Source organism: Mastomys coucha, unplaced genomic scaffold, assembly GCF_008632895.1.
Source record: "Mastomys coucha isolate ucsf_1 unplaced genomic scaffold, UCSF_Mcou_1 pScaffold21, whole genome shotgun sequence".
In the NCBI taxonomy this organism is placed as follows: Eukaryota; Metazoa; Chordata; class Mammalia; order Rodentia; family Muridae; genus Mastomys; species Mastomys coucha.
This window is the reverse complement of record NW_022196904.1, coordinates 112,530,857-112,553,631: the sequence shown is the minus strand read 5'-3', so window position 1 is coordinate 112,553,631 and position 22,775 is coordinate 112,530,857. Positions and strand designations below refer to the sequence as shown.

At 42.1% G+C, this 22,775-nt stretch overlaps 1 protein-coding gene across 1 annotated transcript; it reads left to right on the top strand.

The window, feature by feature from the left end:
- The first annotated feature begins 1,208 nt into the window (after positions 1-1,208).
- Zkscan2 (zinc finger with KRAB and SCAN domains 2) lies at positions 1,209-21,356 on the top strand. Its single transcript, XM_031388203.1, has 7 exons — positions 1,209-2,294; positions 3,124-3,310; positions 6,231-6,301; positions 6,642-6,768; positions 11,003-11,686; positions 16,696-17,187; positions 20,167-21,356. Exons 1-7 carry the CDS (start codon positions 1,896-1,898, stop codon positions 21,051-21,053), a joined length of 2,847 nt encoding a protein of 948 aa, XP_031244063.1. The 5' UTR covers positions 1,209-1,895; the 3' UTR covers positions 21,054-21,356.
- Positions 21,357-22,775: the final 1,419 nt, after the last annotated feature.

The following is a 22,775-nucleotide window of genomic DNA, read 5'->3' as shown; positions in this document are numbered from 1 at the left end:
GGGTTCCCATGACTCCCCATCACCTTTAGCACTTGCACCACCCTACTGAGGTCTCGGTGCCCTAGACTCTAAAATGAGACAACCTCATCCTCTCTATGGGACTCTTGTGAAGACCAGGCTTTGCTCAATCCCTACTAGGTCTGTCTTTTGGATCTCATCCTTAGTACTACTTCTTCCAAGAAATTTACCCAGACCTCTTACCTAAGCCAAATCTCGAATGTGTTTCTTTTCTTGGAAGGATTCACCCCAGTTACACAGACATTTATTTATGACTTACTAATGATGAGGGAATCTTGTTTTGCTTACCACCTATCACCATGTCTGGTGTGAAATCAGCACTCAATAATACTATTTTTAAATACAATTAAAACAAGCTGTGTGCCTGCTCCATCTATCCCGTGGCAGATGCTAACTAGATGCACCCATGGATTATCCCTGACCTTCCTTCAGTTTATGCCTTTTATCCTTATGGTACTCTCCATGCCTCTGGGATGCTAGAATTAGCCAAGTCATGGCAAAACCTTTGGGAAATAAGTCATTAGCCTGTTTTCTAATAAGCTACCTACCTCTGAGAATAAGAGTTGTGCTGCCCACTAATGAATGCCAAGAGCCTAAAACATTGTCACAAAGTAGGCACTTACAGGATAGACATTTATGAGCCAGCAGGTTCTGGTACATCTAGCTATGAAGTTTTTGCAGCAGTACGGGAATCTAGGCCCCATCCTATTAGGTCCCAGATTGTCTTTTTGATCATGCTTAGCCACTCAGACCTTCTCAGAGCCTTGGGCAATTAAGAGATTCCCCAAAATGAAAATAAGACTTCTCCTGACCATACACTTGAACAGAGCTAGCCACACATCCTTCCTCAGGAGTGCTGGCTCCAACCAAGGATCCCAGACAGTAGCAATCCATGCACAGCCAGTTCCTGGCTGTAATCCCTCCGCCAGTTGTCACAAAGAAGTCCCTCCACCCTCCTACCCGCAACCCCAACACACACACTCGCACCCCTTCCACTAAAGAAATTACTCCAGCCGCCGGCAACGTCCGCCTGGCCTGAGGCAGGACGCTCACTGCCGTTTGTGCGTTGCTTCACGGTCTCTGGAAGAATAGGGTCCGACCCCAGCGTATCCCTCCACTCTGAACATCCCTTGCACTCTCCTCATTCCTAAAGTCCCTCGGCGGCAAGTCGCGGTGCTGCGCGCTCTCGCGAGACTCCTCCACGCATGCTCTCCCTTGCCCGCGAGGAAGCCTCGCACGGACCCCCCGGTCGCGAGCGGCGCATGCGTGGCCTCGGCTCCCAGCGCCCCCCGCGCTCTGCGCTGCGGAGCTCACAGGGCAGCGCGCCAGCAGTTCGCCGCCCCCCGCGAGGCCTCGCCTTATCCTGTAGCTTCTTCACCTCTGGCCGAGGTTCTCGGCATCCTCGTGCGGAGGAAGCCGGAGCGCTGCAAGCGCTGCTGGGAGCCCGGACACTCCTGCGCTCGCGCCCCTGTTGGGAACCTGCAGCGGCCTGGAGCTGGACCAGGACCCCTGGGCCGGCCGCGCCTCGCGGACACACCCCCTCCTGATTGGCGCCTCCGCCCAGCATCAGTCCCCTGGGTTCCCTTCCAGCCCAGCGCCTGGCTCTCTTCCGACCTTGCACCCTAAAGAACCTCATGGGAGGGGGCGCGCCTTGATTGGATAAGAGGCCGGATTTGCAGACTTTTGGGGTGGGTGCACATTCACCTTTTCTAGAGCCCTGTAGAAATTTGATTAATCAGCCTGGAGTTCCTTGTTCCAGCTGAAGTGCTGTCTTTTATGTCCCTATGGTCCCATATTTCCAAGGACATTAAGTGGAGGGCACTTGGAAGCTTCTCTGGGCCCTGACTTGCAGCTAGACCTGTTGGCCCCGTTGAATCATGGCTACTGTCATGAACCCTCAGATCGACGTGGAAGTTGAAGAGTGCCTCATAATGAAAGTGGAAAAGGACTCCGAGTGGGCATCGGAGCCCATTCTGGAAAGATCAGACAGCACTGAATGTGAATCCTTTCGTAAATGCTTCAGGCAGTTCTGTTATGAGGATGTGACAGGACCCCATGAAGCTTTCAGTAAACTCTGGGAACTTTGCTGTCGGTGGTTGAAGCCCGAAATGCGTTCCAAGGAACAGATCCTCGAGCAGCTGGTAATCGAACAGTTTCTCACCATTCTGCCTGAGAAGATTCAGGCCTGGGCGCAGAAGCAGTGTCCAGAAAGCGGAGAGGAGGCAGTGGCCCTAGTAGTGCATTTGGAGAAAGAGACCAGACGACTTCGAAAGCAGGTGAGCAAAAGGACTTAAAATGATGTGGTGGGAAAGGCAGGTGAGCAGGGCTACATTTCTGGAAGAACCAAGAGCTCATTATAGAAATAAATGGGACTTTAAAAAGAGCCATAAACCGAATCCCCCTAAAAGCAGATTTGAGTTTCATACTAAATGGAGGAGAGAATTTTGGTTGAACTATTATCTTGCAAATTAAACTAAAAGTGTAGTTTGTTTGTTCTAATCCTCAGCATAATGTTTCTACCAAAACTATAGAGACAATAGTAAATAGTTAATGCCTCACAGGGTTTGTCGTCAGTGGGAGAGGGAGATGTCGTGGGATACTCCAGAATCCTCCCTAATCCTTTGCCATTCCAGCGAGTGTCTTATGAAATACTCTTTGTGCATGCTCCTCGGCACTCATCCAGTTTAACTGCCAGATTGACATTTTTCTATGTCCTTGCTTGCTGGTCTGTAGTTATTCTCAATGCTCTCTGGTTAACCGCGTGAAGTCTGCAGTGTTGGACAGGTTTACAGTTTCACCTTGCCCAGTGTATGTGCTCAGGGGTTGATTTCGTAAGTCTTCATTTCACTAGTGTTCTGATTAGTTCTCTGTGCACCTGATGCATGAGAGGACTTTGTAGTAACGACCCCTCAAAAATTACACAAATAAAGATCACTTTCCTTTTCCCATATTCCCAAACGACTGCGAGCCCACTTCAGTTCAGTCCGTGGAGATTCCATTCCCCCTCATTTCTTCTGCCCTTTAGCTTCCCTGTTGGGGGATTTTACCCAGGTCTGAAGTTCCTTTCCTCCACTTTTCTATGTTGATGTTGACTTTGTTTTGCAGGTCAGTAGCCCTCTGCCTTCAGAGAAGCAAGCCCCACCTAGAACTGTGTGGGAAGTAGCTGACTTTGAGCCAGAGCAACTGGAGACCCAGCACAGGGTTGTTTCTCGGGAGGAAGCTGGAAGCCTCCACTCAGGACACCAGGAACAGCTGAACCAAAAAGGGGAACATAGGCCATTACCTAAGAATGGTAAGGACTCCAAGTACACCAGGTCAGAGACCATGTAGTTTATGCTGTATCCCTAACACTATGACTTGCTCAATAGAGGTCCCTTCGATATCCATTTGACAAGGAAACTGAATATTTGAAGTAAATTTTTCATCTGTCTCAAGAGTCAATTATTTCCTACCAAAATAAAATGGGATCATAAAGATGGGGTTGTCCAGGGAAGCCTTGAATCTTATGGTTATTTTAAAATGTCCATTCAACATTCAGTTTGTGTCTTTAGTTATGCCATATGTATGTGTACTCTTGAATGTGCTCTTAAGAAACTATTAAGAAATGGAAACAAGGCATTTGACTTGACTCACAAGGTCAGACATCCCAGAATGATGTATGAGAGGGATAAATGGTGAGACTCCCAAAGAAGGGACAGTGTGATGTTGTGACTAGGTATGGTCCCCATAGACTCAGGTGCTTGAATGCTTGGCCCATAGGGAGTGGCACTGTTAGGAGGTGCAGCCTTGTTGAAGGAAGTGTGTCACTGTGGGGGCGGGGTTTGGGGTTTCCTATCCTTAAGCTGCACTCAGTGTGGCACACAGTCGCCTCTCCTCCAGCACTGTGTCTGCCTGCACACTGCCATTCTTGCTTCCATGATGATAATGGACTAAACCTCTGAAACTGTAAGCCAACCCCAATTAAATGTTTTCTTTTATAAGACTTTCCTGGTCGTGGTGTCTCTTCACAGCAATAAAATACTAAGACAACCAGCATGAAGAGCTGTCCTCCATATGAATACAGAAAGTCATATGAGGGAAGGAGATATTCTGTCCTTCCCAGTCCAGTTCCATCTCCTGAAATGTGGCTTCATCCCAGGCCAGAAGTGAGTTGAGGAAAGATCCTATCTAAAGGCTTCATTCACATCTTGTCTGCCCCAAGACTATGATCTTGGGCAAGAAGCATGAAAACAAGGATTAATGCCTAAAGGTTAAGTAAGGTCTTAGGCTGAAGAGGCAAACAGACCTGAGTTCATAGCACAGCTCTCCCATTTTTATTTTCTCCGATGCTGTCAAAATTATTCTTAAACTTCAACTCTGACTCAAAAAATAGGAAATATTTACAATGGCTATACTGCCATTGCTGAATCCAAAATAAAAGAATGTGTTGCAAATAGTAGTGGATCCTGCATTAGCCAGGGCATTCCTTAGCATCCTAGCTCCCTGTATCATATGGGTTAGAGAGCTCTAACGACTTTAGCTGGTAAACTCAGTGTGACAGCAAATGGGTATTTATAATGTCTTATCATCATTGGCATCCGTGATGATAAAAGGCGTTTTAGCTTGTGAAGACTGAGGAATGGAGAACAGAAATCTGCAGACTAGATTTCCCAGAAAGATGATTAGCTCTGAAGGAATGTGCTTTTCAGCCATATGCTTTTCAGAGACTATGCTGCTTCCAAGAAAATTATTTGGGAGCTGGTAATATGGCTCAGCAGGTAAAAATGCTTCCTGCCAAGCCTAATGACGTGAGTTCAGTCCCAAGGACCCACATGGTGGAAAGAGAGAACCAACTCCTGAAAGCTGTCCTCTAGCATCCATACACAACTCATGACAGGCGTACACACACACTCAAAATACACAGATAAAATGTAACTTTTTAAAATGAGCTGGGGTTTTTTGGTGTTTGTTTGTTTTTGTTTTTACCTCTATAGAAAGCAGGTAGCTCAAGTTTCTGAGATCTGCTTACAAGTAAATTAAACTTGTCAGTTTCCCTGGTGACCTCTGATAGACCATGAAGACTGCTGTTTAAGAAGTTCACTTTTCTCCTACCCCAAGGGGCTGTTTTTAAATGTTTGCTGTGCCCAGGGCTGTACTGTTTACTATGTTGGCAGGACTTAAGTTAAGTCCTCAGTTCTGAAACTGTCAACTTATGCGAGGGATGACCAACTGGTAACCTGTACACGAAATAGGACTTGTTATATTTCACCTGCAAATAATTGTTATTTGGGATTTGGAGGTTTGGATTTGGGTTTGGATTTTGCTCTTTGTACTTAAGGTTTTACAATTTTTACAGAGATTTTACAGAAGTCCCAGGTTTCTGGTGTCTTACTTAGGGTTTCTATTGCTGTGATGAACACCGTGACCAAAAGCAACTCAGGAAGCAAAGAGTTAATTTCACTTCCACATCCACATCAAAGGAAGTCAGAACTGGAATGTTGAGACAGGAGCTGATAGAGAGGCCATGGGTGGATTCTGCTTACCAATTAGTCCTTCATGACTTGCTCAGCCTACTTTCTTATTCCTTCTATGCCCACCTACCCAGGAGTAATACTGTCAACAACTGACTGGGCCCTCTCAGATTAATCATCAATCAAGAAAATACCTCGCAGGCTTGTCCACAGGCTCATAGTCTGGTGAGGGTGTAGGGGTGCATTTTCTCAATAGAGGCTCCCTCTTCCCAGATGACTAGCTTATGTCAAGTTTACATAAAAACTAGCCAGCCCATCTGGCTTCTCTTGGGAAAGTCAGAAATGAAGAGTCTCCAAGTGCCACAATCTCACACTGAAACATCATCATAGACTGTGCCCTTCAGTTCCCCCATCCAAACCCTCTCCTTATGCACTTTACCTGGTTGTTCCTGAACCATTTGAGTTGTGAGCCCAACTCAAATAAGGATAAGATAGATTTTCTCTGAACTCACTGAAAATCATTTCTATGTGTAGGTTTTAATATCTTCTCATTTCTTAAAAGGAGAAACAGCTGCTGGGTGTGATAGCACACACCTTTACTCTCAGCCCTCGAGAGGTAGCGACAAGTAGCTTCCTGAGTTCCAGGTCAACCTGGTCTACAGAGTGAGTCCAGGACAGCCAGGGCTACGCTCACCATGCTCCCCCTCACACACACAGACTTCAGAATACTATACACAATAATTGTTTCTTCTCTTTTTCTAGCTCGCTCTTCTGTCTGGGTTCCTGTCCCTGGCGATGAGTGGAATGCTGTTGATGAGGAAGTGACAACCCAGGTAATGTACTCCCAGGTGAATTGTAATTGTCCCCCTTGGCCTTCCTTCTAGGGATTACAGTTAGGTATTTCCTGTGCTAGCCTACATTGTTTATACTTCAAGACATTCCCCTTCATTTCTTTTCCAGTCATTTCAGTAATGGAACCCCTTGCTCGATCATCTCTTACACTATCTCATCCTAATTCTTTGCTGTGTCTTCCTCTTGACTTGATACATGATACACACGTGTTTCCTTAACTCAGTTCTTCTTTAGGATTCTTCTCTGATTCATCCATGGCTGATCGTCCTTCAGAAACCCCTGCAGTTGTCTTGGTAGTCACTGGTGTTAGTGTTGTTACAGGAGCCAATGAGAGATGTCCACATGGTGAGAAGCTTTTCCTACAGAAAAAGTGTACAGCGAGTTCCTGCACACAGAGGTCTCCACCATGAAATCAGGAAGGAAAGTGCAGGGAGCATGGTTTCCCTGGGTAAGCACTATTTCCTTTAAAATGATAGACCAGCAGATTTCATATATGTTACTGGTGATTAATAGTTGTAAATGTTATTGCTTAAAGCAGCAGTTCTCAATCTGTTGGTCGAAACCCCTTTGGCAAACCTGTTAATCTCCAAAAATACTCGCATTACAATTCACAAGCACAGTTATGGAGTAGCAACAAAAACAACTTTTTGGTTGGGGGTCAGCACAACATGAGAAACTGTATTAAATGGTTGCAGCATTAGGAAGCTTGAGAAACACTGGCTTAATAGATCTCCACAGATCACCCAGTGTAGTTACACATCTGTGTCCTTTCCTTTCTCATGTGCTCTTTCCAGTAAGAATATCATAATAGTAATTGGAGCACTGAACAGGAGTTAGACATGAGTGCCATAATACATTTATAATACAGGAGTGCAAACTCACATCCATCAGCTGAAGGTCTTTCTACAGCTTGTTCCTATTTAATAATAATGGTCACAACACCTAACATAGAGCTGCCTAACAGGTGGATGAGTAGCTGTTAAATGTATGGGTAGAAATATTAATAAACAAAAAGTAATTTAAATTCAGTAACCTTGGTAGCATATTGTGAATTATTTAAGTTGACAAGTGCACAGGCGCACAGTGACCACTGGAGTGTCACTCTATAAGCAGCTTATCAGAGGACTACCTCTGTCTGCTTTAGCAGGAGAGGTAAGTGTTATCCATTTCATGTGGGAGCTTTTATTCAGAAGCCAGACTAATGTGTAATATTATAGGCCAGGGCTAGGGAAGCAGCTCAGTCAATAAAGCACTTGCAAGCATGAAGACACGAGCTTTGTATTTAAAGCCCACAATTTTAAAAGCCAGGGGTGGTGGCATGTTGTTGTAAACCCAAGATGGGGAGGCAGAGACAGGCAGATCCCAGGAGCTCACTGACCAGCCAGTATAGCCTACCCAACAATGAGATACTTGATCCCCCAACATACAAAAAAGGTGGATAAGCTGGAGGGACTTCTCATTTGGTACAGTGCTTACATAAGAACCTGAATTCAATCCTCAGAACCCATTTCGGAGACTGAGACAGAGCAAGAAAACTTGATGTGGTGGTATGTTCTTATAGTCCTGGTCCTGGGAGCAGAGCAGAGACAAGTGAATCCCTAGGGCTCACTGGCAAGCCAGCTCAGCCTACTGGATGACTTACAAGTTGGTGAGAGAACTTCTGTAAAAATACAAAATAAAATGTGCCTACACATTTAGGCACACAAGTGCAACTCTGCACACATTCACAAAGTTGGACAGTGACTGAACAACACCTGTGGTTATCCTCTGACTCACATATACACATACAAGTTTATGTATGTATGTACTGATACCAATTTATAACCAATGGATATAAAACAAGTATTACAAATTCTATAATCCTGTATGTCTGGTGAGTAATTGCTAGCCATACATACAATTAAATTTTCAGTTTGGGTTAGGCAATAGTGGTGTGCACCTTTAAAGCCTGCACTTGGGAGGCAGAGGCAGGCAGATCTCTGAGTTCAAGTCCAGCCTGATTGACAGAGCAAGTTCCAGAGCAGCCAGGGCTACACAAAAAAACCTTGTCTCGAAAAACCAATTTTAAAAAAAAAAAATTAGTTTGGGATTAGAGTGAGAGAGCTCATTGATAATAACACTGGCTTCTCTTCCAGAAGATTTGAGTTTGTTTCCTAGCACCCACATAGTAGCTCACAAGCTCATGTAACTCAAATTCCAGGAGACCCCAGCACCCTCTTCTGGCCTCCAAAGGCACTGTACATACTTTATATAAATACTCTTTCTTTAAGCAAAACAGCTTCACGTTGTTTTTTTTGATTTGTCTTCATCGAAGTTTTTGTTTGAACATTTGTTTCTTCTGCCAAATTTTTCCAGATTTACTGTTTATTTTATAAATAAAATTTTATGTAATTAAATTGTGAGGTTTTATTATTTTATATACATTTCATAGTAATGACCACAATTAACATATCCATCACTCACATCGTTAACAGGAAGGACACTTAAAATCTACTCTCAGACAATGATAGATCTGAAGTACACTATTCTAAGATACAGACATCATTAAATTTCCAAAATGTATCCTGCTTAGTGCTGAAATAAATTCTTTATATTTGTCCATATTGCCCACCTCAGCCCTCTGGAAACCAGTGTTCTGTTCCTCTGCATACTGAGAGGTTTTTAAAAGATTCCACATAAAGCTGAGATGGCATGATGTTTGTCTTTTACCATCTGGCTTGTTTCACTTGATATAATGCCTTCCAGGTCCTAAATATCTAAAACATTAGGATTGCCTTTGTATAATTTTTATGTTCCATTTTATAGATAAATTTTTCTATATTTTCACATATCCTGTATTTTCAATTTTTTTATTTTATGTACAAGAGTATTTTTCCTAAATGTATGTCTGTGCACCACATGTGTGCCTGATGCTCAGGGAGGCCAGAAGAGAACATCAGATCCCCTGAAACTGTAATTATAGGCAGTTGTGAGCCACTATGTAGGTTCTAGGCATCAAACCCAGGTTCTCTGGAAGAGCAGACAATACTATTTACCACTGAGCCACTTTTAAATATTCTTTATTCATCCATTGATAAATATTTGGGGATTTTTCTACACCTTAGATACTGTGAATGATGTTCCAGTAAATGTCAGAGCTGGTGCCTCCACAGTGATTTGGTTTTCTTTACAAGTCTATCTAGAAGTAGGAGAGCTGGGACACAAGGTGGTTGTGGTTTTTAATGTTTTCAGGTCACCTCCCTACTGTTTTCACAATGGCTAGATGTGTTCCCATCAGCAGTGCATGGAGTTCACACTCTATACCTCCTCACCAGCGCCTCTTATCTCTCTGATGCTAACCACTGTAACAGATGTGAGCTAACTTGTGGTTTTGATTTACTTTATTCCCTGTTAATTAATGATGTTGAGTACCTTTCATGAGCCTGTTAGCCATTTGCACATCAGATTCTTTGCCCATTTTTATCAGATTTTTTTATAATAATTGTATGATCCCTTGTACGTTTTCTATTTTAGCCTCTCAAAATATATATGTTTGTAAGTATTTCTGCCTGGGCTGTAGGCTGTTATTTTTCTTGTGGTGCTTAAGCTTTTATTGCCTCTGCTTTGGCTGTTATATCAAGGGAAAAAAATATTTCCAAGACTAGTGTCAATTCCCCTTTCCCTGTGCTCTTCTAGGGATTTTATGGTTTCAGGACCCACATTTAGGTCTCACATATATGCATGCATGGGGGTGGTGCATATGGAGGGCAGCAGTCAATGTCTGATGTCTTCCTCAATTCTCTTCCACCACATTTCCTAAGATATGGTCTCTCATTGAACCTGGAGATCCTTTTGCTGCAATTACAAGCATTTGTCACCATGCTTGTCTTTCATGGATGTTGGGGATCAAACTCAAGTCCCTGTGCCTATATAGCAAGCACTTTGCCAACTGAGCATCCTCCCCAGCCCCATATGTAGGTATTTAATATATTTCAAGTTAACTTTTCTGAGTGGCATAAAGTATTAGTCCAATTTCTCTTTGGCATGTAGAGATTCACTTTTCCTAGCACCATTCATTGAACATATTTTTGTCTTCTCTTGTCAAAGATTAGTTGACCATATATCAATGTATTTATTTCAGATTATTATATCTATATTATGTCTATTCTATTTTATTTTCTCTGTTTTATGGCAATACCATTCTGTGTGATTAATATAGTTTAATAAAAATTCTTTACTTTTTTAATAGCCCCAGAGTGTGTGTGTGTGTGTGTGTGTGTGTGTGTGTACACATTGAGACAAGGATTTAGGGCATGTATATATAAGTAAAGGAAACAAATACTGAGTTAATTGTGGTGGCTCAGGACTTTCATTGTAGCACTTGGAAACTGAGGCAGATGGATTGTTAGAAGTTTGAAGCCATCATAGTGAGTTCCAGGCTATCCTGAGCTACAGTATGATACAGTATCATCCAAAAGAAAGAGTCAAAAGTAATGAAACATCTTTTGCCCTTGAGGACATTTCTGATGATGTCATTTCTAGATTTCTGTGCCAAAGAAGTCATTTAAATAACTACAGTGTGCATGGTCCTGGCTGAGGAAGGCTTTGGTGTAAACAATCCAGGAGAACATGTTTTAACAGGAGGCTAGGGTGTGTAGTAATGACATCTGTACCTACTATGAAATATATTTCTCTTACTGTAGGAGACACTGTGTCAGCACCTAACAAAATAGCCCAGTTGGAACAAAAAAAGGAACCATGGAGTGTAGGTCTTCATTCCTCAAATAAGAGGAATGGTGTCCTGCAAAGCAACTACATCAAAGAGAAGTCAGTTCGCACTGTTCAGATCCCAGCAAGGAATGCAGGGAAAGTGTGGCGAGAGCAGCAACAGTGGGGTTTGGAAGATGAAAAGATTGCAGGTGTGCACTGGAGCTATGAAGAAACCAAGACTTTTCTTGCAATTCTCAAGGAATCTCGCTTTTATGAAACACTCCAGGCTTGTCCGCGAAATAGCCAGGTGTATGGTGCTGTGGCTGAATGGTTGCGAGAATGTGGCTTCCTCCGAACACCAGAGCAGTGCCGGACCAAGTTCAAAAGTCTTCAGAAGAGTTATCGAAAAGTAAGAAATGGCCACATGCTAGAACCCTGTGCCTTCTTTGAGGACATGGATGCCTTGTTAAACCCTGCAGCCCACACTTCATCTACTGAGAGGCCAAGGGCCGTGATCTCTCTCCCACTCAAGAGAACTGCTATTAGTGCTAAAGAGCAGGTCAGTTTGGTGGAGGAGGAGGAAGGTGCTGAAGACTCCGATGGTGATGAAGTGGGCATTGAGTTTATACGCAAGTCTGAAATCCATGCTGCCCCTGTCTTGTTTCAAAACCTAAGTGGTAAGAATTGTATTGTTCCCCTCAACCCCACTCACAGGCTTGGTATGAAGATAGAAGTGTACTCTTGTGGGAAAAGCATTACATTAGACTAATCCAGGAGAGAGTTCTCACACTCCAGGCTGCTTTCATGATAATGCCCCACAACCTAAAGGGCACTTGAGTGTTTGCTGCTGTCCCCAGTGTAGCCTGAGTGCAGCTCTCAGGAGTCTGCAGGCTCTTTTTCAGGGTAGAGTGAAGCATGCTTTTTAAACATTTGGGAGTCAGGGTAGAGAGATGACTCAGTAGTTAAGAGCCCTAGCTGCTCTTACAGAGGACCCAGGTTCAGTTCCCAGCATCTACATGGCAGTTCATAACCATCTGTCACTCCAGTTCCAATGATTCCAACACCTTCTGGCCTCTGAGTACCAGGCATACATACTATACATACATAGCTGCAGGCTTTCATATACATATGTATAATAAATCATATTCATTATAGTCCTTCATATAAAAGAGAAGTAAATGGAACATAAGAGTTCTAAGTGTCTACTATTTGAGGATTATTATAATCAGTTGTATTATAATAAATGAAGATGCATTATTAGTCCATATAGTATAGCCAATGACAAACAGTATAAAGGAGTAGAGAAAATGAAACAAACTTTTTTCTGCCCAATTTAAAATACAAGAAAGGAGAGAAAACAGAACACAGAACAGATGAGCCACTTAAAAACAAAAGTAAGAGCCAGTCCTAGTGGCATACAACTGTAAAGCCAAAATTTGGAAAGCAGAAACATCAAGAGTTTGAAGGTAGCCTGGACTAATAGCAGAACCCCTTCTCTAAATACATAAATACAGGAACAAAATGTCTTGGTTAACTTTTTTGTTACTCTGAAGAGATACCATGACCAAGACAACTTACAGAAAGTTTGTTGGGGCTCACAGTTCCAAAGGGTTAGAATCCATGGCTAACATGGCAGTGGGCAAACAGTCATGAAGCTGGAGCAGTAGCTGAGAGCTTATATCCTTATCAGCAAGTAGAAGGGAGGGAGAGGGGGAGGGAAGGAGGGGAAGGAAGGAGGAGAGAGAGACACAGAGAGTGAGGGGGAGGAAAATTGTGGAGTTCTGAAACCTCAGAGCCTTCCCCAGTGACATGCATTCTCCAACAAAGCCACACCTCCTAACCCTTTCCAAACAGTTCCACCAACCAAGGTCCAAGCATTCAAATATAAGAGCCTATGGGGGCCATTTTCAGTCAAACTACCACATCCTACTCCTGGCCCCCCACAGGCTTGTTGTAAGATTATAAAATTCATTTAGTCCAACTTCAAAAGTCCACATAATCTTTCAGTCTCAAAACTGTTTAAAAGTTCATAGTCTCTTCTGAGAGTCAAGGCAGTCTCTTAATTATAACTACCTGTAAAATAAAAAAAAGCAAATTATATACTTCCAACATAGACTAATATATCTTAAAAGGAGGAATGGGGCATAGTGAGGAAATACCAGACCAAAGCAAGGCCAAAACCCAGCAGGGCAAACTCCAAATCCTGGAGTTCTGTGTCTGATTTCAGAAGCCTTTGATGGCTCTTCTGTTTCAGCATTGCTAACTGTTACACATTTCTCTCAAGCTGATTTCACTCCCTACATGCAGCTCTCCCTGGCAAACATCCCAGAGCTTGGGTACCTCCAACATCCTAGAGTCTCCAACACAATCTGGGCTTCACTTTCAGTTTCACACTGGCCTTTCATGGACTTCCATACAAGAACTATCCTGCTACATGCCTGTCCCCAGTGGCTTTGCTTAACTGGTGAGGAAGTTTCCACAACCCCTTTATTCCTCTATTCTTTATGACTCTAAAGCCAGAATCCTGTGGCTGAAGTTGCCAAGTACTGCAACCTTGGAGTGAGTGAAGTCTTGAATTATATTTACATAAGCTCTGATGTGTTGCTTTCATTTGTTGGATAAGCTTTCATTTGTTTTAGGAGCAGAAGACTCCTTGGCATTTCCTTTTTATAAGTCAGAAACAACTGAATGGGATGCTGCCCTGAGGACACTACTCTTTATTTCATTTTACATCAGACCTGTCTTTAAAGTTCTCATCTCTTTGAATACAAGAGTTTTCTCCAGCATTCATTTTCTTGGTGATCTTTTTCTCCTCAAATAGTACAAGTTATATTTCTTTCGGCCTGCATGTCCTTTTTCATTATAGTCCCACATAAGAGTAATCACTAATAACCACATGATACATTCAACATTAGTCTGTCCTGAAATCTCCTTGCCAACAAATAGTCCAAAACTTGCAGTTAGCCTCAGACACATTCTTAGAACAAGGTCAAAAAGCAGACACATTTCCTTACCAAAATATCACCAGAGTGCTTTCTACCCGATTGTCTCTTTCTAATAATTGTTCCCCTGGGAAACCGCTTGACCTAAGCCTCCACAGTATGCATGGCTCTCAACACTACTCTTCTCCATGTTTCTCCTCAGTGGCCCATTAAGCCCCACTAAGAGCATTCAATCACTTCCCTATCCAAAGAGTTCCACATTCCTCCAAACAACCATCATGGTCAGGCCTGTCACGTCAGTACCTATTTCTGGTACTAACTTTTGTCTTAGTAACACCAACTGGGAAACAGGCATTCAGTGTATGAGCCTGTGGGAACCAGTCTCATTCAAACCACCACACAAGAGCACAAAAGTAAGATAGTAGAAATAAATCTAAACATATCACTACTTACAAATTTACTGAACCAAGTTTAACATATTAAAAAACAAGACTGCATATTCCTTATGGTAGGAGGTGCACCCCAGATAAAAGACAGGCATTAAAATACAAGGAGACTAGACCTGGTGCTGCAAACCTATAAACCCAGCCCTCGGGACCTGGCAGGACTGTGATATTGAGACAAGCTTGAGCTACACAGCAAGATCTTATAAAAAAAAAAAAATTGAAAAACTACTCTATGCAAATTTGTTGAATATTTGGGAACCAAGACATACAGAATTAAACAGCCAGTTAATAACTGTGTGTGACCGTAGATACATCATGTAACTACATTGGGCTTAATTTTCTCATGTGAAATATATGATTAAGAATTCACAGGGTTAGCTGGGCAGTGGTGGCACATGCCTTTAATCCTGACACTCGGGAGGCAGAGGCTGTTAAAGCTATGTGAGTTCAAGGCCAACCTGGTGTACAGAATGAACTCCAGGACAGCCAGAGCTACACAGAGAAACCCTGTCTCAAAAAAAAAAAAAAAAAGAAACAAAAACAAAAAACAACAACAAAAACACAGGGTTATTACTGGCATTCATTGAGATAGAGGTGAAGGTACTCTAAAAAGTCTAAAATGCTCCGGGCAGTGGTGGCGCATGCTTTTAATCCCAGCACTTGGGAGGCAGAGGCAGGCAGATTTCTGAGTTCGAGGCCAGCGCCTGGTCTACAGAGTGAGTTCCAGGACAGCCAGGGCTACAAAGAGAAACCCTATCTGGAAAGAAAAAAAAAAGGCTAAAACGCATCACTGTTACTACTATTGTCTTTTCTAGTTCATTGTAATGATGATAAATCAATAGAATAGAAAAATAAATTAGGCTAGGAAAGCTACAAGTGTCCATGAGGCTATGTGCTAAAAATCAGGAGATCTGCTGACAAATGGGAGGATTATTTTGCATATACAGGTATTTACCAGTATGAAAACTCAAGGGTCAGGCTCTTGGGGATGGTTTCAAGTGTAGGAATCCAGTAATGGGGCTGGACACATCCAGTAATACTGAGGCTAGCTACAACTTTTTCCAAAACACATAAAAAACATGTTTAACAAACTTCTGAGAAGAGTTTCATTCTGCTGTCTATGCCTTACAGATCATGCTCTCTTTTAAAGAAAAGATTATCAAACCCATAGTTACTTGGACACAGCTCTCAGTCTCAAGGAAAGCTGGTAAAAAAGAAGTGATAAAGGCCAGGCAGTGGTAGCGCACGCCTTTAATCCCAGCACTTGAGAGGCAGAAGCAGGCGGATTTCTGAGTTCGAGGCCAGCCTGGTCTGAGTTCCAGGACAGCCAGGGCTACACAGAGAAACCCTGTCTCAGAAAGAAAAAAAAAAAGAGGAGTAATAATAATTTTCAGTCTGTTCTTTTGGGGTTGTAATCCATTTTTCTGAACTACTTGGAAAAGACACTTGTAGGTAGCTAAGTCCTTTTGTTAGTTTCTGTAGCAGTGGCAATATGGGAGACTACACGGACTCTTCCAAGTAAATCTTTTCGGAATAGGAATTTTGGCTAATTATTTAAAAATTGATGTCTGTGCAGGTTGAATCTTTGTACCCAGAAGCACAGCATCTTGTTTTTTCAAGTTATTTTAATGTGTTTAAATAAAGAATTATAGATCCTTAACAGAGACTTTTCTGCTTTTTACAAAGCTTGTTTCTGGATATTCCTTATTTCCTGTTGCTATCATGAACTTTTACTCATAACTTTCTTTATCCTTGAGAAGTTTGCAAATGTATACAATGAAATATTATCATATACACCCACCAGTTCCCTCTAACTCCCCAGAACAACTTCCCATCCCTACTTCTTGTGTTTTTATCTATTTGTTTATTTGTTTGTTTACTAACCCACTAAGTACAATTAGTGCTGACCATATGTGTATGGGTATGGGACCATCCTCTGAAGCATAGGTAATCTACCAGTAGGAACTTCCTCCAGAAAGAACAATTCTCTCTCTTCCAAAAGCTGTCAAATGCTAGTAGGGGCTTGAGAACACGTGCACGCGTGCACACACAAACACACACACACACACACACACACACCACCTGTATTAGGATTTTGACTGGCTGTGTATGTCTTCTACAAATAGCCATCCCTGCTATGAGTTTGTGAATGCAGTAGCCTGACATGTCCAGAAGACAGTGTTCCACAGTGCCATTTCCTGAATAAGACTTGTATTCTATTACACTGTAGGATGTGTGTAGTAGAAGACATTCCAGGCTCCTTTTCTTATATTTTTAAACATTATCCTTGAATGGCAGGTGTGCATTGGGGCTATGAGGAAACCAAGACTTTTCTTGATATCCTTCAAGAGACCCGATTTTATGAAGCACTTCAAGCCTGTCATCGGAAAAGCAAATTGTATGGAGTCGTGGCTGAACAACTTCGAGAGTGTGGCTTTCTCCGAACACCAGAACAATGCCGAACCAAGTTCAAAAGCCTTCAGAAGAGTTACCGAAAAGTGAAGAATGGCCATGTACTGGAGTCCTGTGCATTTTACAAGGAGATGGACGCCCTAGTTAACTACCGTACATCTGCCCTTTCCACCAACACCTCAGACGAAATCCCATCACTCTCAAGGCAAGAAAGGGGGCATATTGAGGTTGAACCCCAAGACCCTACATCCTGGGAACCTGAGGAGACCTCACAGGAGGCAGTGTTAGAAGATTCTGGCAGTGAGAGGATGAGTGAGGAGGAAATTATAGAAGAGCCAGAACTTGAAGGACCTTCAGGCCTACTGGAGAGCCCAACTGGTAAGGGTCATGGGGCTTCTGGTCAAAGTGAGGAGAAAGTGTGACTTCCTGAAAATCAGTACACCTAGCACATAGCTTGTGTACATCTGTTAACTCAGAAGATACTTGAGTGCTATTTGCTGTTGGAGGAAAAGGGAAACAGAGCTAAGTAAAATGGGTCCTGTTCTCATGGTGCTTCCCTTCCAGTACCATGCTTGAGCCTCAGCCATTCACATTCTATTGGTTCAGACTGGGACTTTAGCCTTGGTTTCTGTCTTGGTGGGTCAGACAGTGTTTTGTTTCTGGGAAAACTATAGAGAAGAATGTGAGATTCTACATAGAAAAAAATACTTGAAGGAGGAGGATGGTCAGTAAGCTTCAATCAGAAACATCTCGCTGCTGTGTGTGTGATGTGTACAAAAAAAAAGGAAGGCAGGGACCAGATGAGAGGCTTTATTGTTTGCCACTGTCCACTGGGTGTGCTTGTTGGCAGCTAAGCTACTAGCTTACGCATAGGCATACCTAAAACCCACAGGTGACCTGTAAAGACCATTTTAATGCCTCTGCCTACCAGCTTCTGCTGCCATAACCCTTGTTCTAGTTCTTCTGTCTTTCTCTGTTCCTTCCCTAGACCATAAAAATCTGAAAACCAAATTTTCTCACTGGTACTTTTTTTTTTGAGAGAAAGAAAGAGAGAAAGAGGCCAGAAACTGTAGCCCAGACTGGCCCGGAACTCGTGATCTTCCTGCCTATCTCACTTGAGCTCTGGGATTGCAGGCATGTGCCACTCTGCCCAGCTTCTCAACTGTGTTTTGTTAAGCCATGCTTACTTTATGCTCATCCTATCCTTCAAGGCCTTATGTTACTGTTTTCTTTCTCTAGGCTACTTTGAAACAAAACCCCTTGCTGTCTTCTACATGCCTCTTAAGCTCTCTCATATCCAAGCCATGGCTCATGATCCCTGCCAAACTCTGCACCTTGAACAAAATTGGCTCTATACATCTGTGGTCATTTTGCCTTCATGTACATGTCTGGTGCCCACAGAGGCTAGAAGAGGGTTTTAGTTCCCTGGAACTGGAGTTACAGATAGTTGAAAGCCATAAACCCAAGTCCTCTGGAAAAGCAACCCATTCTTTAACTATTGAACCATCTTTCTGATCCCAGCTTCCTTTTTAATAACTATAAAAAGAGTCCCTGTGAATATTTTTAGGTTACCTCCAGAATGTAATCAAATTATCAGTTACTGTCAGAATCAGCTTAATAGGCTGTGACTTCCTCTAAATCCCAGAACAGTGTTGGATCCGATAAGAAAACCTCTTTCCTCGCATCCTCGCCAACATATGCTGTTACCTGAATTTTTTATCTTAGCCATTCTGATTGGTGTAAGGTGGAATCTCAGGGTCATTGTGATTTGCATTTCCCTGATCACTAAGGACTTTGAACATTACTTTAAGTGCTTCCCAGCCATTCAACATTCCTCTGCTGTGAATTCTTTGTTTAGTTCTATACCCCATTTCTTTATTGAGTTGTTTGGTTTTTTGGAGGTTAGCTTCTTGAGTTCTTTGTATATTTTGGATATTAGCCCTCTATCAGATGTGGGGTTAGTGAGGTTATTTTTCCCAATCTGTAGGTTGCCGATTTGCCCTATTGACTATGTCCTTTGCTGTACAGAAGCTTTTCAGTTTCATGAAGTCCCATTTATCAATTTTTGATCTTAGAGCCTGAGCCATTGGAGTTCTGTTTAGGAAATCCCCCCACCCATGCCAATGAGTTTGAGGCTCTTTCCCACTTTCTCTTCTATTAGATTCAGTGCATCTGGTTTTATGTTGAGGTCCTTGATCCACTTGGACTTGAGCTTTGTGCAAGGTGACAAATATAGGTCTATTTTCATTTTTCTACATACTGACTGCCAGTTAGACCAGCACCATTTATTGAAGATGCTTTATTCTTTCCACTGTATATTTTTTTGGCTTTTTGTCAAAGATCAAGTGTCCATAAGTGTGTTGTTTTATTTCTGGGTCTTCAATTCTATTCCATTGATCAGCCTGCCTGTCACTGTACCAATACCATGCAGTTTTTATCACTATTGCTCTGTAGTAAATCTTGAGGTCAGGGATGGTGATTCCCCCAGAAGCTCTTTTATTGTCAAGAATTGTTTTCTCTATTCTGGGTTATTTGTTTTTCCAGATGAATTTGAAATGGCATTAGTCATACATAGATCATTGTTAAAGGTAAGTAAGTAGTTCATGGAAGTTCTTTATACATATTACACTGTTTATTCTTCTCTGTGTGTGAACTTTACCATAATTAAAAACTGATAACAAAAACAGAATTAACAAGTGACCAGTATGTTGCCAGAACCAAACTATGTCATCCAAAGTTTCTGTCTCCATAGGGCATATGTCCTGCGTCCCATAAAACTCCACAGAGAAGCTGAATCTAAGATGCACCTTACAGTGAATGGGGTGTAATGAAAGAGTAAGAAATTCTAGTTTTGGAAACAGTAAAACAGAGTGTTTGTATTATCGTGGTCCATGAGGTGACCAAAAATAACAAGCTACAAGATGGTATGAGAAAAACAGTACTCTAAACTAGAACCTGACTAGCTATTGAACAATTGAGAAGTATGAGGAATTTAGAGTTGTCTATTAGAGTTTATTCAAATGAGGTGTAGTACAATATTTAGAATAGATGTGAAAGAATAAAAACATAATGAGCCACTTCAAGGATATAAACCTAGTTATTGCTAAGTTAATTAGGATACATAGTATAGAGACTAGTATCTTGATATATAATTCAGTTCAAAAAAATTTTAAGGACCCACACTGGCAAATGTCTTTGGCCTTTTTATAGAACTGAAAGCGAGTAAAGCATGGTGGATCAGTCAAGTCACAGTGTGTGGCCGTGAACATTAGAGGATCATAAGCATTGTAGGCCTGGTCAATTGTTTTTGTTAATATTGGAATTTTTTTGAAATTCTGTTGTCTTTTCCTTTTCCAGATTTTGAAATTGGAAGTATTATTAAGGAAGGCCCAACACAGGTAATGTTTAAGGACACAGAGCCCCATAGGGTATTAATCGAAAAAGCTAAAAGACTTGTTTCCCAGAATACCAACCCCAGTAAATACTGTAAAAAGGAGTACTTCTCAGGAAGGCACTGTGAAAACCTTCAAGGAGTTAGACAGGGAAAACTGATGTCTCAACCTAGAGATACAGCAAAGGCTGTGGTACATCAGAGGCCTTTTGTGGGAAGGAGACCATACAGACTTCTCAAATATGGGGAGAACTTTGGAAGGAGTGCCCGTCTTGTGTGCAGGATGACACACCAGAAGGAGAATCCTTATAAGTGTAGTGTCTGTGGGAAGTGCTTTGGTAGGAGCAGGAGCCTAATCAGACACCAAAGAATCCATACTGGGGAAAAGCCTTTCAAATGTCTTGACTGTGGGAAAAGCTTTAATGACTCCTCAAATTTTGGAGCCCACCAGAGAATCCATACTGGAGAGAAGCCGTACAGATGCAGGGAGTGTGGGAAATGCTTCAGTCAGAGCTCAAGTCTTATCATCCATCAGAGAACCCACACTGGTGAGAAGCCCTATCAGTGTGAAGAGTGTGGGAAAAGCTTCACCAACAGTTCTCACTTCAGTGCCCACCGCAGAGTCCATACTGGAGAGAATCCCTACAAATGTGGGGACTGTGAGAAGACCTTTAATAACTGCACAAGGTTCCGAGAACACCGGCGAATCCACAATGCAGAGAAGCCCTACACATGTGCCCAGTGTGGGAAACACTTCAATAAGAGCTCTTTCCTCATCAAACACCGGGAAGTCCATGTGAAGGAAAAGCTGCTGCCATACTCCCCTCTGTGTACTCCCCAGAGAACCTACTGAAGGACAAGAATGCAGATTTCAGGAAGACCTTTTAACAGTGAGCTTCCTTTTCCAGTCGCCCCATTAGCCATCCACTTGCCCCGTTAGCCATCTGATCCTAGACCTGCTCCTGGAAGCAATCTTCTTAGCTATAAATTATAGTTCCCAAGACAGGCCTGAGAATAGAAGTAAACTAAACTTCTCATCTGTTCTCACCTCATAGCCTAACATGCTCAGTCTGCCTCTCTCCTGTGAGTCTTGGCAATTTCAATAAATGAGATGATAGGATTTTTTTAAATTCAAAATAAAATTCTCACTAGAATATTGAGGCTAATGCTATTATTGTCCAGCAACTTTCAAAACTCTTACACATGGATGAATCCTTTCCAATATATGAATGGTGTAAAGTTTTTATGGTGTTATCTACCACCCATGAGACCTTGGCAGCAACTTTACAATGGATTTTCATATCTGGGTAGAACTTTTAGGAGTTTGATAAGAACTGTATCAGATCTATCTTGGTTTTGAGGGTACAAAAGGAAAGTTTTATAGCTTCCTTCAGAAGTCTGTATTAAGAAGTTGATCCAAATAGCTAAGGTCTAATTTCCTGCGTTGTTACAGAAACGTTGCTAATACCTTGTCCTCCACCAAGATAAGCACTTGCTCAACCTTTATCTCCCTCTTTGTTCCTGAAGACTTAACTCCAATGGCTGCTGCTTCTCCAGTGACAAATGATTCTTGTACTATTTATCACAAGTCTATACTTACCTCTTAATTGTTCCAGGTGCTCTTGTCTGACTCTTCTGGGCTCCCTGACCCACCCAGATGGGAGAGGATGCACAATAATGCTGTCTCATTAAGAGACAATCAGATTCCAACTTTATTTCTACCCCATCACTTCTCTGACTCTTTACCTAGAGCAAGATCTATGGTATGTTGGCATATTTCAAATTGCCTAGCTCTACATTTCAATGTAATATAAGAGTGTTTCTAAAAGTTTAAGGCCGTAAGGAAGAAGATAAGACCTGTGAAGTGTTTAATTGACTCTTTAGGCCTGTTTTAGATGAAAGAGCTACCTCAGTCCAGACTACACTTCCAGGGTTGACTACTACACTACTAGTCTCTGGTTCTAAAGTTTCTAGTTCCTGTTTGTGGGATCATAAACCTGACTATAGAGTCCTAAATAATAACACCACTCTATAGTTTACTCAGTGAAAGTGAAATTACTTATAAACTTCCAGTCTACCACCTTATTTTCCCCATTGTCCTGTCCTGAAAAAAAAAAACTTTGATAATTCCCTGGCATTAACCAGGTATATGCTGTCAGAAAGTTTCTGGTGGGGAAATAATTAACTCGTATGGAATTACAGATGAAATTCAGAAATTTGATCTTCCCAAACCAGTTACTTCAAGTTGAGGCCTGTGGTGTTCATACTTTTAATACATAGGTAACCCCATGTAGCTTTGCTTTGGGGAGGGAGAAGTCCCAAGAATAGTGGAAGGAGAGCCATAGTCAGGTGCTTCTAGGTTCTCCTGTCAGATGCTCTCATTTGAAAACATCTAGAGATGATATTTTTTATGTGAGTATATTTGAATCTTTTGAGACCTATCAGCAAAGTATCAAAGAGGGTAGACATTGTAGAAAGAAAAGTGCTTTATGGTGCCAACATAGGATATAGCCTGTTGGAAGGCAAGTGACTCAGGTAAATGCTGATAACTGTTGGTGATGTGTGTTTGTTGGAA